Below are 15,387 nucleotides of genomic sequence, written 5' to 3' on the forward strand. Positions count from 1 at the left end.
TAAAAATGCAGCAAGGTGGCTGCAGCATGACTCAGACTTTTCTGCTGCGTAAATCGCGTGTCTGAGTGGGGCACTAGTGTGCAATATCATTATCAGCTGAGATTGTAATGTGACTGCTCTGCTTCTGTTCATGATGTCTGTATGAAGTGTGAACTCAAACTCCAATGCAGGTGCACACAGTCTACATGCACATGTAGATCAAGTTTACAGGCAAGTAGTTCAAGTGCTTATTATGGTCACATGGCAGTAGATTGTGACCACATTCTTGATATCGCTATCACACCCACGAGGTTTGATTACACTGTGTTGGAATCCTCTCTTGCACAGTAAACACTATAATATTACCTCACAGAAAGCCTTTTAGTGTTTGTTTACATACATATATTCAATTGTCATTTACAAATGACTTTTTTTTCCATTTGACAATTGTTAATTGCGGCTGGGAATTTTATTATCTTTATGACCCTGAGAAAGAGGAAGGAACAAACCTACAAGCAATTAGCCCGAGGCCAACAGCGTTATCTCCTATTCGCGTACAGGCTGCATCAATTGAAAAAAGAACAGCGAGCAGTCCAGAGGAGTGTAGAATTAATCCTTGCTGTAATCTAGCGACTTGAGTTAAAAAAAAAATCTAATCCTGTCTGTGTGCATGAGGATGTGCGTGTCTGTGTGTCTATCCGTTTGTTGCAAAGCTCCCCTGGGGCCTGACCTCAAGACCTTTCACCCTTTGTTTATCTCTGTTGTTTTCATCACAATCGTATGATCTTGTGACCATAAAGCATTAATAAGTCCTTTACAGGGGTGACAAGGAAAAATCAACTGATTATTTAGAATCATTCGTTGTTTTCTGAAGGTGTAGCTTCTGCACTGTCCTGACTGTGGTCTTGAAATGAAATATGCCCGTAACTAGATTTGTTGCTGTTTGAGAATCATCTTCACTGTTTTGCGCTTTGATATTGGCTGCCCACATTCAGGCTCTCTTCAGCAGAAAGATTTGAAGATCCACCGACATTTCGTCCACCACAACAGTAAAATATTAAACTTGACTCTTACTTTATTTATAACCTGCAAAACAATAATCTCATCAGCCTTAGCTGTATTGCAAAACACAGTGTAGCAGTCTAAGATAGCACACATTCATAACATTACAGTTGCTGCATGATAGCACTCTTATCTCGCACATGGTTTTTGAACACATTTTTCTATTTCATCCTTTCCTCTTCTGTAAAACAGCATCTTTTTAATGAAGCTAACTTAACTTTGTCGTTTGCCAAAGTCTCCTTGTCCCGAATGCTGCTGCTGGTGCTCACTTCACTGGTCACTTTAACCTCTCTAAAAGAGTTGTGGTGAAGGAGTCCCTCCTTAGAAAAGGAACCAGAGGTCAGGAGAAGACACTCCCACCCTCTCATTCACGTTTCCCCCCCTGCCTCTGCTATTTTCCCCTCTCTCTCACTCTCTCTCGCTCTCTCTCTCTCTCTCCCCTCATTGTGCGTTGTCATGGAAATGAAAACGCAGGGAGGGAGGACTTCTATTATTGAAGCGGTTGTGGGATTGGTAGAGGGCTAGGAGTAGTGAAATGGAGCGATTCATGCACTCATAAACAGCGAGTGCGGTGGAGCAGAAGGGGGGTGGAGGGGCTGAGGGTGAGGGACGGAGAGACGAGGTAAAGGAGAATAGAGAGGGCCCCCGGGGGTGAGCGGAGAGAGAGGAGCCAACTCCACGTGTTTTGGCCCTGTTTCTGTCTGATAGCACGTTTTAGGCCATTACGTCATGGTCTGCGAGGCTCTCTGCTTTCTGAGACATGCCGCTGTGGAATGTCATTCCTCTTGGAAGATGGCAAAATGAGGCCCTGGTAATGCCACCTGTTGTTTGGAGAGCTCTGGAAAAGTGATCAAGAAAGAGAAGGGCAAGAGGCGTTTATGAGCAGAGCTAGAATGTGTTAAGTGCTGTCTTTATTGCATGCCAAGTGGAAAACACTTTCAAGTAATCTGACTTATAAACAGACTTAGTCTGTTACTAATTTGTTGACCTTGCACGCAGCAGATATTCAGTGCTGCTCAGTTTTTGATTTGTCAGCGGTCTTTAAAGTAGTCACCAGAATTGTGTGAGGTTTAAAAGAGGAGGAATAATTCAGCCTATGAAAATAATACTAGTCCTATCTATCTCTACGGACTACTGCTATGGTTTGGACTACAATTTTCTGACGCATGCGCCCTTCTGAAGAATAAAGCAGATTTAGCTAATGGTACGGTACATTCTAGGCTACTACTATAAGGACATTTACAACGTCCTTGGTATGAATTTAGCTTAACTGAGATACTCAGTGCCTTTTTACCATTGAAATTGAACTTAATACATTCTGTCGCTGTAGGCCCAGACACACTGCATCTGAAAATATTCTTACAATACAGTAAGACCCCCCATATCAAATCAAAACTCCAGCCCACAATGAGACACAGACTAAATCCAGACAAATTCAGACCAAACACTGCTCTTTTTTCCCAGCACCCTAGAGAGAAACACAAAGAAACAGGCAACGCTCCCACACTCTATCTCAGCCAGCACTTCTGCACACGTTTTTTCCAGTGTGACATGTGATGTAAGACATGATTAAATCACACTACAGGAAACAAAAGACAACATGGTCGTAAATTATTTGAGCCACACGGCCCCCTACAGGTGCTGGCGACCTTTCACCCTGCCGAGTCGAGACAACGGAGTGGTAACAAAAATATTGCAGTGCAAAATGATCCAGCAACTACTCCAACTCTGGTAATGTCACTAGAAACAGGGCTTGCTAAATGTCTTAGCTACAATACAGCTGCATCTATCCATCACAGTTAATTAGTTTCATAGCCACACTTACCTTATAACCCATCGTGTGCTCCAGCATGCTACACTTTCTAAAGGCAGAGATAGTATATTCAGTAGTCCATATCATCAGCTGGGTCAATGCCCTCTGGGGACATTCTGAACATTCCTGCTATTGTTATTGTATTACTAGGATGAGGGTTACCCTTGCCATTCACAGTATATGACCCCCAGACTTCGTGGCGGTGGTGACCGTGCTCCTTGGAAATATAGAGTGTGAGATTTATGGTGACCAGTAAGACAAGTACAGAGTACTGAAGGTAACGCCTCAGCTCTTTTGCTCACATGCACCTTTGTTCTTGTTACCAGACAGCGCCACTGAACTAACTGTTGTTGTAAAGGAAGAGACAAAACTAGCTAACTTAAAGTTCTCATCTCACCAGATGTATCTATAACCCGTATTCCTTTTCCTTTGAGCATTTTCACTCTGCCTTTCTGTCCCTCCAATAATTGTTTGTTTCAGGGACGTGTTTCCTGATGAAATCAAGACCTCTCTGCAATAATGGTTTTTATTTACCATCCAATTCCCAGTCGCCTCCCTTTACTGCCTCCTTACAACGCATGAGCTGCTGTCTGCGATCAAAGGCAGTTTAATGGGATATGTGTGTGCTTGTGAGTGTGCAGTATGGGGGTGTTTTAAGTGAGGAGTGCAGCTGCAGCTCCAAAATCAAGTTCTTTCTTGTGTACTGAGGGATGGATAGAAGAGGAGGCCCCCCCACCCCCACCACCACCTTGCTGCATGCGGCGAAGTCACACGAGTGGTTCACTAATGGGGATGACACAGACCCATAGGTGACTTACAGAGGTTGGTATGAATGATGAAAGGAAGGATGTGGAAGAAGAAAAACACAGAAAACACCTTTTTTCATGTTTCAGTCCGCAGAACTTTCTGAAGTCATGAAACATTAAACACGTCTACACAGTTAATAGTAGCCCATGTCTTTTCTTTTGCTGATTTGCATGAAGGGCTCATTACGGCAGTATGAGACGTACGATAAGTGGCCTGCTGACACTGAGGTATGCTTTTATCCCCAGCACTTTCATTTTCCTATCAGACGTCTGACTCAGGCTCCAGGTGTGCTCCATGGAGTGCAGGGTTGAAGTGAAGTGTCACATGCTCTGAAAAAGAAAGGCAGCCTTCTTTTTGATAGGACATGAAGTATTCTGAAACTCCAGATGCCATTTAAATTTAAGCAATTTAAAAAAAAAAATCTACTTGTGAAAGTATGATTGGATAAACCATGTTGACAAATTAAATTTCAGCCTGTGATTTATTTTTTTCTGTCCAGAAAGCAGACATACACATACACACATTAATTTGTGTCTTGTGCAGTTTATTCATATATTTCTGCACAAAGGTAAGCACTACCTCCTTTGCAGTATATTATATTATGTTGTCTCTTGGGTGGTGCAATGCAAAATGGTCTACTCTTCCACCTTTTCATATCAGGTTTCATGCACTTTCATATTTGCATACAAATGTGTCTTTTGTATAGAAATATGTGTCTTTTTTTTTTATCTGACTCTCTGAATGACAACACAAGATTCCTATGTATATATGCACATATGGCAAATAAATTTCGTGAATCTCGAATCTTGAATGCAAGACCCTGGAATAGAAATGGTGATGAAAGGAGTGTGTGAATATCTTAGCTAAAGAGGCAGAACAAATGTTTACGTCCAGAACACTTGCAAAGTATAAGTAATCTCTATGAATACTGAGGCATTCTGTCTACTCCCACCCTCTCATTCACGTTTCCATAACATTTTAAGTGCAACAACCATGACAAAAAGCTTTAAAATGTATTGTATAATGAGGGATTGAGGAATTATTTTATTCTTTCAAGGCAGTAAAAAAGTAATGGTGGTTGAACATGGCTTTTCTTTTTTGTAACTAAACAAAACGTTTTGGGGAATTCTTGAGTTTTTTTCTGATATAGATCTTTCTGAAAAAGGAGCAATTTCCTGGTCTCTATCAGGTTTTTCTTGACTTGAAAGAAACTTAACTCCTCCTTTCATCAGTAAATTGAATGCATTACTTGTCCGTGATTTAATTACAGATAGTTCTTGAATCAACAGACTCCAGAGGAAATAGAAAACAATTTATTTGAGTAATCGTGTAAATATATCAAGGACAGTAATGTGATTACAAGTGCGAGCAGACTTTGAGACACACATGTTTAGCCACTCTTTTTTTGGCTTTAATTCTGCAAAATCAACCAACCACGCGTGCTACAGGCCACCCAACCCCCTCTCTCTTCAACATCCCCCCACTTTCCAGTTGCAGTGACAGGTGGCTCTTGGGGGTTTGGGTGAACACGACTCAACAGCTGCACAAAAGAGCCTCACTAGGGTCCTTTTGACGGGGTGTCCCCTCTCAAGCGTGCCCATCAGCCCCTGGCCCAGCCCCCACCTTGGCAGATGCTCCGGGAGACCCACAGGTGGTAGATGAGAAGACACCGTGGACTTCTTGAAACTGTCCATTTTAAGATCCGTGTTTGAAATGGTGTTTTTCTTGATAAAAGCTTGACTCTTGGGTGGAATAACTTGTTGAACATGTCAAACATCATCATCCAAATCAAACCCAGACTGAGAGAACAATCTAGTGTTTTTTTGCAAAAAAAAAAAAAAAAATACAAAATGACTTCCATATACCATGTGCCAATTTGAACGAATTATTAAGTGCATGAGAGGCCAAGATGTAGCCAGAGAGAGGCCAGACAACATAGAGAAGTAGGAATTGAAATATACTTTTTGGATAATTCTTCACCTCCCTCTACTGTTTTAGTTCTGTCACGCTATGATGGATGCAGGACAGCCTTCAGTTTCTTTTTAGATGACTCAGATGAATCCTCATTAACTGACAAAGAACCTGACAGGTTGAATCATTGCTTCGGAACTTCACATTTCTTTAGTAGACTGCAATAGCGTGATAACTAGGTCTCCCTTTACATTTTAATGTTGGTTTTGATCCACTTGGGATAGTTGCTACAAAAAATAGTGGTGACTTAAAAATAGGAGAAAGGCATATACATTCTACAGCTGTTTTGTGTAATTTCAAAAGGCCTGCAACTTTAACTACAATTCAGATGATATTTTAATGGGAAAAAGAAGTGCATTACCCAATTAAGCAATGTCTATACCGTACATGGTGACCAAACGCTTGTTTTCCAATGCAAAGGTTTACATTCTATGTGAACTGTGAACCGGCTTGAAGAGTTGTAATTTGTGGGTGAAGGAACCAATCATGATGCCGGGGGGCAAATACATTTTTTTCGCGTAAAAGTTTTGTCAGCGGAGTTTTCCATAATAATATATACACATAAACATATAAACACTGTGGTGCAGTAGAAGATTTGTATTCCGTTCATCACGAGTTAATACGTTTAGATTACGTTGAACAAAATATACAATAAGTAGCAGCCGCACCCCAGATTGGTAATGGTACAGTCCGATCCGGAGCCCAGTGAGGGATCATCCGCACGAGCAGAGCATCAGCTGTGGTGCGTCGGAGAAACTTCTCTCCCTCCTCCTCTGCTGGCTTTTCTCACTCCTAAATTCCCTCGGACACATTTTTTTTTTAAAAATTTATTTAACTCGGGAGTAGTGCAGCCACCGGTACCTCCCTTAAAAGGCTGGTGCCGACAGGCTCCTGTTTATTATTTTATCCGTTTTATTCCTGACTTATGTGGACGCTCTCCGGAGGATTTCCTGCCCTGGTCTTGTAGGCAGCTGGAGTGACTCGACCAAGTCCCCCCCCTCATTCTGCCTGAGGAATGAGAGGAAGAGCCGAAACTCGCATGTTTGAATGAACAAAAGACCAGAAAGCGAGGGAACTGACGCCGGAATGGAGGAAATTACTCTGCCAGGAGCAACACGTAAGTCTGTATTGATACATTTGTCTTGTTTGGGAAAAATGCACGAGTGCTTCGTCATTCACGTCCTTTATCACATCGGATCTGAATGATTTGAACCTTTGGAGGTTGAGGAACCGGCTGTGCAGTCAGGTAAGATCTGGTGGTGTGTCGGAAATGCGTTAGAGTTGAAATGTGAATCCAGCAGGAGGATCGGATAGATACAGTCCACAAATCGTTATTGTCTGTAAGCTTCACGCTACAGTTTTATGGCAATTTTTATTGTGTGTGATGACGAAAATGAGCGTCAGCTGACCACTGATGTCTGTCTCTGAACAAATATGTTGCCCACAATAATTGCCCATAATAACACAATTTGCGCTAGATGAGGTAATCTCAGTAGTCCCCCCACCCCCACTTATGTTATCTTTAGCCCTCTACCAACATGATGCAGTCACAGGCGCTCTAACATCCCCTGTTATCCTCTTCTTGCTCCGCCAGAGGATGTTTTCCTAAATTCGATGAATAGTTCACGCACAGGTGCAGTCATTTTCTGCTGGTACTCCTCGATGAACTCATGAAATCCAGAAGATTTTAACGGGATCAGCTCAGAGCTAAAGTGCAGCATGAAGGGTCCAGTTAATGCTCTGGCTCGTTGCAGATTTATGTGCAGTTGCAAACTGTGTGATCCAGTGATCATGCAGTTCAAGGTCGGTGTCACTTCATTCCCATTCAGCCGTGACAAATGTCACAGTTTGAGGAAAGATTCAGCATACATGCTGGATTTTTGCCAATGTGGAGTCTTGCATTGCGTCCTTCTGCTGCGTGCGAACATCCATGGCAAAGCTGTGTGTTCATGTGCTGTCTTTTCTGGAAATAGAAGGGGACACACAATGTGACCTCCTCCTTCTGACAACAAAAAACTTCCTTCCTGCAGACGGGGGGCTTCATGGAGGAAGGTCAGCTTGTTTTGGCCGTGCATCAAGCAGTAGAGAGGCGCTCCACCCTGATTGTGGGAACCTTGAGCAGTATAATGTTCTGAACAACATGATGCATATGTAACCCTTAAGCCTGTAGGTTCACCCGTCATGCTGCACGTATTCTGATTTGCAGCAAAAATACAGACATCATGTGTCTGTATTATTACAGGATCAGCCAGATGGTCATGCTCATTGAAAATGATCAGACGCTGGTTTCACGTCGTTCTCTAGTAAGGTACCCTGAACAGAACTCCTTGTACATAACGTGAGCAGAAAGTGTAACATTTGTCTGAAGCGTAAAGTTAATCTGGGATCATGTTTCCATATCGGATCACTTAACCCACAATGCCGTTCTTTAGGAACGTTTAACCTCTATTATACAAGGAGCAAAGAGTGCACCGATCAGCTTAATCAGCTCCCAAGAATTTGTGCTGCCCATGAAAAACATGAATGAGCAAACTATTTAAAAGCATGAAATGATCTGGACGTTTAGTTAAGTCTTCATCTTCAACTGCAGGCGCTAAAGAACATTTTCTTGATCAGGCCTGTATAAAGGTAGCCCTCGGACTGGGGCTGTCAAAAGCTTCATCCAGCACTGGGGAAATCTGCTGTCGGGACGTCTGGAGTTCCTAAAATTGGTCTGCCTCTTTAATCTTCGCATCTGAACAAATAGTCACGTGCGCAGTTACATTTTTTTTAATATTCTTTTCTGAAATTTACAATTTCTAGCATATTCACAGGCGTCAAGGAATCAAAACAGCTCGTAACACAGAAATTATTACTTAAGGTACCTGAAGTATGGGTGTTATTGAGGTGATGATTTAAATGTTAATGAGACATAAGGAAAAAAGCTCCATCTTGTCACCACAGTGGCAATAAATAAAGAGTCTCTGCAATTTGTCAGGGAGACAGATCATAGTGTATTCCTTCTTTATTGTGTAATAAGGGAGAATCCCTCAGCTTTGGCTGTCAAGTTTGTAGTGAAAAGGATCAGTGGGCTATGCACTGTCAGCCATTTGAGGTGTTATGTAATCGGGGGAATATGTGCGACCTCGTCCCAATTTTTGAAGCTGCTTTAGGTGTTTCTGTAAATGAACGCTGGGCAGGATCCCGTGGGCATTCCTCGATTCACTGCCTATTAATGGATCTCGGTAACAACACAGGGGAGTCATTGTTTTTGCACAGGATTTGCTATCAGTGTGGTGTAGATATGTTCAGTAGTAGTGCATGAGTGAAATGCACCAGTAGCAATATATTAGCATTTTATACTTTTTATACTTTTATACTACAAAAAAAAAAGATATTTGTGCAGAGAGAATTAGCTTTATGCCTCTATGTGTTTGACTGCGTGCCTCTGATATGTATGATACAAATTGAATCTTTCTAGTCAAGTTTGTGTAATCAAATGTCAGTATTTACATATTACATTTGTCTGAGGTTACTGCTGTGTTTTTTTGTTTTTTTAAAAGAACTGTTATCTTACTGGGTGGTGCACGCAGCCTTGTTCACACGCAGTAATTTCCTTTTCATGTGTAGGTCAATTGATTATTCCTCTAAAGCTTCCTCATGTAGAATCGCTTTTACAGTGCCCTAGTGTTTGGATACGTTCAAAGCCCACATTCGACACATTCTACATTTGGACTCAGCCCTGTATGACGTTTGGTGAGAGGAGGGAAAAAAACAGAAACCTCTGAGTCACAATGAACCAACTTAAGTCATGCCAGCACTGAGGTGCTGAGGTCTGCTCTTAAAGCTACGGTGCATTTTTTTTTTTTTTTTCACAGTGACACACGTATAGTTGTTTTTGCGGATCTATACTCTAGCACACTGCATTAAAAGTAAATTCAAGGCTAAGGTTTAAGAAGCAGTTTCATAATAATACACTTTGTCGGCACAATCAGGTGAAGCAAGTCTCCCGTCTTTCACCCAAAGTCCAATATTGTGTGTATGCTAGCATGCTCATATTGTTGCTCAAGTATTATATTGATGGAGATTTATATCTGTGTCATTGTACAAGAATCGTTATTTGATATGATTAGAGAAGATCTTGCTGTTCCTGTTGGTGTCAGATGGCCCATATTTGAGAAATACAGTGAAGAGCAGACTGAAGCTGTCAGGGAAGGAGATCTGGAGATCAAGCAGCTTTATCCTGAGTTAAAATCTCCACATAGAAGAGGCATCATGTCTGTTCTGTAGCACCCAGATGGTGTAAATCATACCGCTCAGACACTGACCTCTCACAAGGGTATAGAAATAAGTCTTTAACCTATTTCTCTGGAGAGACAAATCATGTAGAAAGCCTTTTCCATTAACCCAAACTCTGTGGTATATTCAAGACTAAGGCTAAGGCAACCACTCTGCGGTATTCTACCAGTAAATGACTGCTTAAAGTCACTCAGTACTGTGCATACAAGCACAGTTCATCTTTGTGTTTGTGACATGAACTGACAGACACGTACAGTGGTTTCTGAACTTCTGTAGTTAATCTTGCTTACTACTGAACCACCTCCAATCATTCGAACAGCAACTTCTTGTGTGCAAGTAAATGCCAATAAACTGTCCAGTAGTTCTCCATGCTGCTAAGTTAATTTTAAATGTATCTCTTGTTAAGCTAATTAATGTATTTCCCTACATCTCAAATTGTGCATTTAATTGTAATTGAAAATGGCATTTCTAATCTGTCCTCAAGCATAGGCAGGCTTTTTGCAGTGTGAGCAGAGCATACATGTCATCTGAATCTGGTTGGGCTGAGTTTGTTTACAAAATGTATCTGATTGGTTATGGGACTGTCCAACTGTGCATGACGGTAATTTTTCTATGTGTTGGTTGAAATACCCTCCATAAAGAAATATCAGTGGCATGTCACCTGACTCATATTTTGAGTCAGACTACGATAAGCTATTTGTCTGCTACACCAAAGAATAACAAAATCAGAAAGACAACAATTAAAGAAACGTCTGGGATGACAAGACAAAACTCAAAAGGATCACATCCAGGCACTAGTCTGTTCCTGAATGTTGTGCAGCTGCAGCAGCTGGGAAGTGAAAAAAATCATGGCAGTGAAATGAATGCCAAGGAAACATGCCGTTCTTGCTGCTAACTCGCTCATTTTGAAAACATGAAAAAGCCCACGCACATGTGCTACTTGGAAGGCATTGGCTGCTCACGACCCCTTTTTTTATCTTCGAGTCTCAACTGTGATTTTCATTTAGAAGGGTGATGCCGAAGTGCCGGAGCATAAATGTATTATCAGTCAGCTGTACCTCCCTTCTTGCTGGGACGCTAGAGGAAGGACGAGCAGAGGGAAGTCTTGATTTGGATTGTGTCTCTTGTTCCTACCACCTCCATCACGGCCAGAAATATCCCAGACGTGACTGCTCGCAGCTCTCTGGTTGTCTGAAAGTTCCAGTCACCAGACCTATCCACTAATATTAGACCAGGTGCTGTCCAGCTAAAGGACATACTTCTTATACTGTAAACAGATCCCCTGCATGCTCCTTGGCAGGTTCTTCATATCTTAACCAGTCATTTGGCCTATTTTGCTGCATGGTTTTGTGCCTGTCGTCCTAGAAAATGTGCTTTTTTAAAATTTTGCTCAGATCAGCACAGGTTCCTATTTTGAGGGAGGAACGTATTTCAACCTAGTGGGATTATACGCTTGCCTTCTTTGCCTACCTGTGATTATAAAATGTGTGAGAGGTTCCTGTTGGCCACAAACAAGTTCCAGGTTTTTCTGTCTGGAGACAAAAATCCAGTTAATGATAACTGTTGGATATAATTGTATGTTGGGCAGTTATAAGATTACTGCTTGGGCTGAAATTTGCTTCAGGTAATATTTACAAAAATGGCCATATGGAAACAAAGTGACAAACAGGTTTGTGAGCTACTTCAGAAAAGGACACACTGAGCTACAGCTTCTCTAAATGTCAGCAATGCCGTTGTGACGAAAATGTTACAGATTATGTTACCTTTTCCCCCCGATCACTGCCAGGGATCATCCCATCTGGACTTCAGCTAAATGAGACTTATGAAGAACGTTGTATTGTCACAAGATGATCAACATTATTTACTTCTTCTGTCAGTGGTTTTAATGTTATGGCTGATCAGTGTATGTGCAGTCCTTGTTTTTTAACAGTTTGTTGATCTCGTTTGAGCCTTCCAGACAACTGTGGATCAGACAGGGTCACTCCTGCCTTAATAGACAAGAGTACCAGCCTGTTTATGCTGAGAAGAGGAAAGAGACACTGCAGGAGTTCTCACTGATTACTAATGTTGACACAAAATCAGTGTATATTGCTTGATTTGTGAAAGCAGCTTGTGCAGCTCAGACGTTCCTCATGTTGTTTACATCTGATGTAATTTCAGAGACGGTTGAGTGTAACGGTTCTTGACACTCTCTCCCACCTCTGGTCAGACTTTTTAGGCTACATACCCATTAGTAGTGGCAGCAGATGCAGGGTCCGTAGGGAGCCGCTGCTAGTTCAGATAAGCAGATCCTTTCATGAGCGCTTGCTTTAGCTCATATGCCGGCGCAGGGGAGAGCTGCGGCTAAATGCCGGGCATTGTCGTCGGTCTGGGCCAGGTGACTGGATGAAAGCTGATGCAGTCACTAATAGACATTAGTATGCACTGGTCGGTTGGCATGCAGTGAAGGAATGCTGTCTTTTGAAGTGTCTTCAGTCTTGTCAGTTGGTATGCACAACCACATTTGTCTTGTATTAGGCAGACATCAGCGGAAGCCCGATGAGTGGGACAGTCTGTGTCTGATGCATTTGACCTGTTCAGTTATTTAATCTCGAGCTGCTGTCGTCTAAGAGAAATGCTCTGTTCCCGAACAACTGAAAAACCTTGAACGAACACTATCATTTGTGCCATGTTTGACCCTTGTCTATAAATCTGATTTCAAATGTTATTCGACACAAATTCAGTTAATTTCAACAAATTACTTTGTTCAACAAGCTAAAAAAAATACTCTAATATAGAAATAATTCTAGCCATCAAATGTGAGAATTACTTACTTGTTTCTTTTTGATGTTAATTGAAGATCAGTGACTCAGTGGAACAGTCATTGTTTACAACATTTTAAAAACAGCGTGCAGACTACACATTTCATTGAAAGCATCAGCAGATTGAACAGCGAAGAAAAGTATAATTTATTGTGGTCTTAGTTCAAACTGTCCATAGATAATTCAATTTTCCATTTCTAATCTCATCTACTCAAACCGTTGGTCTCTACACACACACACACACACACACACACACACACACACACACACACACACACACACACACACACACACACACACACAAGGCTTGCTCCGGCTGCTTGTTGTTTACACTGCGCTTCCTGTGTGTCTGGGCCCCCTTGCCCTCTTACATCATCCTTTTCAGTGCTGGAGGGACACAACAGGGTGAAGGGGCAATTGGTTAGGGGGTAAGCTGTGAGGTAGTTCATTAGTCCCCTGGTCCATCCTAAATGAGATGCAGATCCTTTCTCCGTGTGTTGCCTGGGTTCCTCTTTTCCTTTTTTTTTTTTTTAGTCTTTCTTTTCTTTTTGTTGTTGCCGTGCTTTTCCCTTTCCAGTCTTTTGATTCCACACTCTGAGACAGAATTCTGTTTCCTCACCTCTTGTTGTGTACCATTAACATTTTCCCCATCAATGTGGTGCACCTTGTTTACCAGCTATTTTATTAATGAAGGAATGAAAGGCGTATTTAGATTTTGCAAATACCCTATAACCCGGTGTTAAAAGCCTTTTAGTTGGTGATCTGACAGTCAGGTCAGTTCTTTTCTTATCTGTGTCGCAGAATGAGGTTGGTTGGCTTCATAAATATTACACGTCTTGCCCTACATTTTTACTTTACCCATGTCTCTTGGCAGAGACTCTAGTCTTATGGAATGAGCAGCAGTTTTAAGTCATTGTGACTGGTCACTTTCAAGTAACCTGGACCATCTGAATGCGGTTACTTCTGTGCGGTGTATTTGGTTCATTGTGGGAAGTGTTTTTGTCTCAGGCAGTTTCGCGTTACTTTTACAGCTTCGCTCTGCTGAAAGTATCACTCCCTGAGCTGCAAATTAGCAAACACTGTCATAAGAATGTGCTGTCATATTTGACTGATTTTGTCATGCAGTGAGTCATGTGTTTTGCTGCTACAGAGGACACATGCTTTTGTTACACTGGTCCACAGAAAGTAGGTTGATGAACGGGTAGAAACAGCTGTTTGGTGCACTGTCTGAAACCCAGGCCATGTCCATTTCCCTGTCAGATACTTCAGCTGGTATGCTTGTGATAAAACTGATCATTATTCTGCATGCTGTTCCAAGGACAGAGCCTCTATTTGCTTCATTACATGTATTTTAGCAACTCTCGCTGTGGATGCTCATCATTTGTACAAAAATATTTGTAATTTGTCTAAATAATTAGACTAGAAGGGCTTTTGTGGCCTGCAGTTTTGAAGGTGATTATTGAAGTCTCTTGAGTAGCATTGGGCCACTCGATCAAGAAACTGGCTCTACAGTGTGGGTATTTATAAACCTGCTCTAACAAAGTAATATGCTGTGAAATTGGATCTGTGCTAAATCACGTTTTGTGTGGCAGAATTACCAGTTGTCCCAGTTTTAACTTGGCCCTTTACCCACAGTGTCATCAGCCAAACTGTAAAGGACTTAATCCCTTATTTGAGGGTGAACATACAATGAGCTTTTCAGAAACTCTGCTACAGTTTTCCAAATTGACATTCGGTGCTGCACATACGGCATATTTTGTCCAAAGCGACTGAGAAATGGCACTGTGTCTATGCTAATTACCTGCTGATTCTCAACCTGCCGCTCTGCTCCCACACTGTGCTCATGCATCCATGCACACCCACATCTACAGGGGTTCCTTCACCTTCTTTTCCGATGACTTCTTTCAGATACCTTGTTCTTCTTCACTTTCACATGTAAATTATTCGGCCAAGTGCCTCAGGCTTTGTTTGACACCTGTGGCTAGAGAGGCCCTCCTAGAGAGACGTGATGGGGCCAAGTGAGCTGTGGCGGAGAGTGACGGTGTGACGTTCAATTGATGATAATGCACAGCATGTCACAGATTCCTAAACCTCCACTCACCCACTTTGTAAGGTCTTTTGGTTGTCAAATACCCATTTGATATGCAAGGAGGGAGGGAAACAAAGCAACCACACCAGGACATCATCAGCTTTTAGATGCTCTATTGAATGATTCACTTTCTGCAACCAGATAGTTGAGATGGTGCCAATGAGAGGGCTTTGACTTGTCATGTCTTAAAAAGCACCTTAAAACCATCAAAATTAAAATGCATTTGCATATAAAGTTTATTTGTCCAACAATTAACTCTTTCGTTTTTCAGGGGTACGTAGGTTTGATTCCTCTTGTGTGACAGTTTAATGTGTGAAGAGTACAGACAAAACACCAGTGCAAAAATCTGAATTTGAGTAATCATGACACCGCCACTCCTTACAGTGAGAAGCTGATTGAATATAGAGACTGATGCTGTACACCAAAACCTTCTTTTAGAAGATTTTATTCAGGACTTTGCGGATTTTAAAATGCTTTATAAATAAAGCTGGTTCGGATTGGATTTTACCAAGCTTATGAAATACTGGCTGAATGTTCTCTCCCTGGTCTTCAATAATAAGCTGCACCAAAGTGTTTTTCCATGTTTA

General features: G+C 41.7%; 1 protein-coding gene across 5 annotated transcripts in view; it reads left to right on the forward strand.

The window, feature by feature from the left end:
• Nucleotides 1-6,362: 6,362 nt before the first annotated feature.
• map7d1a (MAP7 domain containing 1a) overlaps nucleotides 6,363-15,387 on the forward strand; it is a 35,682-nt gene continuing 26,657 nt past the window's right edge. For 3 of the 5 annotated variants that reach the window (XM_047598951.1, XM_047598953.1, XM_047598954.1), the window contains exon 1: nucleotides 6,363-6,749. In XM_047598951.1, coding sequence (XP_047454907.1) covers nucleotides 6,680-6,749 — 70 coding nt within the window. In that variant the 5' untranslated portion in view covers nucleotides 6,363-6,679. The remainder of the gene's footprint in view (nucleotides 6,750-15,387) is intronic. The other 2 variants (XM_047598955.1, XM_047598956.1) reach the window with 1 other exon arrangement.

This window comes from Mugil cephalus, chromosome 11 (assembly GCF_022458985.1).
Source record: "Mugil cephalus isolate CIBA_MC_2020 chromosome 11, CIBA_Mcephalus_1.1, whole genome shotgun sequence".
Classification (NCBI taxonomy): domain Eukaryota; kingdom Metazoa; phylum Chordata; class Actinopteri; order Mugiliformes; family Mugilidae; genus Mugil; species Mugil cephalus.